Source organism: Volvox carteri, assembly GCF_000143455.1.
Source record: "Volvox carteri f. nagariensis unplaced genomic scaffold VOLCAscaffold_51, whole genome shotgun sequence".
Taxonomy (NCBI): Eukaryota; Viridiplantae; Chlorophyta; class Chlorophyceae; order Chlamydomonadales; family Volvocaceae; genus Volvox; species Volvox carteri.
Genome location: NW_003307594.1, coordinates 351868 through 353559, shown reverse-complemented (window position 1 = coordinate 353559; position 1692 = coordinate 351868). Strand labels below are relative to the sequence as shown.

The window sequence follows — 1692 nt, the reverse complement described above, 5'->3', positions numbered from 1 at the left end:
TCCCTCCCTTCCCGCCCTACCATGTTGTCATGCTGGGTGGCAGGTCGTACACGTAGACCCGAGGCCCCCTGGAGCGAGCTCTGTAGCCCCGGTCCGCAAGCACCTGTGGCTTGCCATCCGCACCCAGAGACAAAGCGCAGTCGGCGCCAAAGAAACCTGCGCCGCGCATCACACCACCAACATCAGCAGTTCAGCACCGAAACGTGAATGGCGGTGATGGTGACAGTGATGGTGGTGATAGTCGTGGTCGTGGTCGTGGTCGTGGTCGTGGTCGTGGTCGTGGTCGTGGTCGTGGTCGTGGTCGTGGTCGTGGTCGTGGTCGTGGTCGTGGTCGTGGTCGTGGTCGTGGTCGTGGTCGTGTTCGTGGTGGTTGAGGTAGTGATTGTGGCAGTCCTTCGAAGTGGCATGAAGGCATGATGCGGGGTTGCAAATCTACATGGACCATATGTCCAGTGTGGGTCTATATTGCAAAGTGTACTGTTATATGGCAAAGTCAAGTTGGGGGACCGCTAATACTAGCTCAAGTCTTGGACAGGCTCAGGATGCGGAGTGACGCGAGAAAATTGCAGAGGGGCCCTTTGAGGCATATCTGAATGACGGAGCGGTGCTGCTTTAGGTATCATTCATGCGGAAATTGTGGGAGCTGTCGGGCAGGCGCACCGCCTCCTGTTCGCTGAATTGTCGCGGCTACCCCTACACTACCACGCTTTCAAGCCGATGGAACCCTGTGGAAGCCGTTTACAGTTCGGGGTCCATGGCAGATGAAGTTTTGCGACACGGGGTCGTAGAGTCCCTCTCCAACCCCGAAGGGGCTGGATGGGGGACACTACTCCTCCGTTTTCTAAGTTTTCTGGGGCACAACGTATGGAAAGAGGCCCCGCAAGGGCTACATGAGGTAGGCGAACGGGTTGAATGGCTAACGAACAGGCCATCGGCAGAAGGTGTGGTATTGGAGTTCAAGGACCGAATGATAAGTGGTTGGAGGCATACGCGTGTAGATGTCCAGCCAGACGTGTACCCGTCAGACGGCAAGCAACCAGAAATTTACATGGCGAAATGTAAGCATGGGATGGGTCTGGCGGCGGAACGAGCGCGCAGGAAGAAGATGCTCCCGCATATCGTAACGTTTATCCCGCGTTCAGCGGATCGCAAGCCTATGCAGTTTATGCTTTGCTGTTGGGCATTAGCAGTGAACAGAGCGCGTAAGGGACGGCGTTGTATATTGAGGGAGGAGCGAGTATGCCCCTGCTGCGGCACCGATAGCCATACTGAAGATAGGAAGCGAATTTTGCTGGAATGTCCGGTATACGGCAATATCAGATCTGGTATGGATTTTTCACGCTTCGAGCATATGAAGGACGCTGTGAAGTGGGAACCTGAACGTCTGACATGGATGCTGGAACATATGTGGTCCCACCGCAACTCTATGGTTCCCTTTGGTCGTTAGTCGCCTATATCACCTGCTTTGTCTGAAGTGCGACGTAGGATGGTGCTTAAAGGCGATCTGGCAGCCCTTGAGCCCTCGGCTCGTATTAGAGCGGTTTGCAGGTACGGGGACGCACCCACGACCATGTAACACATGCACACACACATACACACATAGGGCAATATCTTTCGCATCCCATTCTCTGAAGGCGAGTGCGATATGTGCGCGAACAGCCACACAACGACTAGCTGCGGTGTTTCTGTAAA

General features: G+C 55.0%; 1 protein-coding gene across 1 annotated transcript in view; it reads right to left on the bottom strand.

Annotated features, from left to right (window-relative positions):
- Nucleotides 1–1692, bottom strand: part of VOLCADRAFT_96311 (uncharacterized protein) — a gene marked incomplete at both ends in the record, with an annotated part of 21144 nt that overhangs the window by 3381 nt on the left and 16071 nt on the right. The window contains 2 exons of the mRNA XM_002955343.1: nucleotides 21–156; nucleotides 198–393. Of these exons, the coding sequence (XP_002955389.1) occupies nucleotides 21–156; nucleotides 198–393 (332 nt within the window). The remainder of the gene's footprint in view (nucleotides 1–20; nucleotides 157–197; nucleotides 394–1692) is intronic.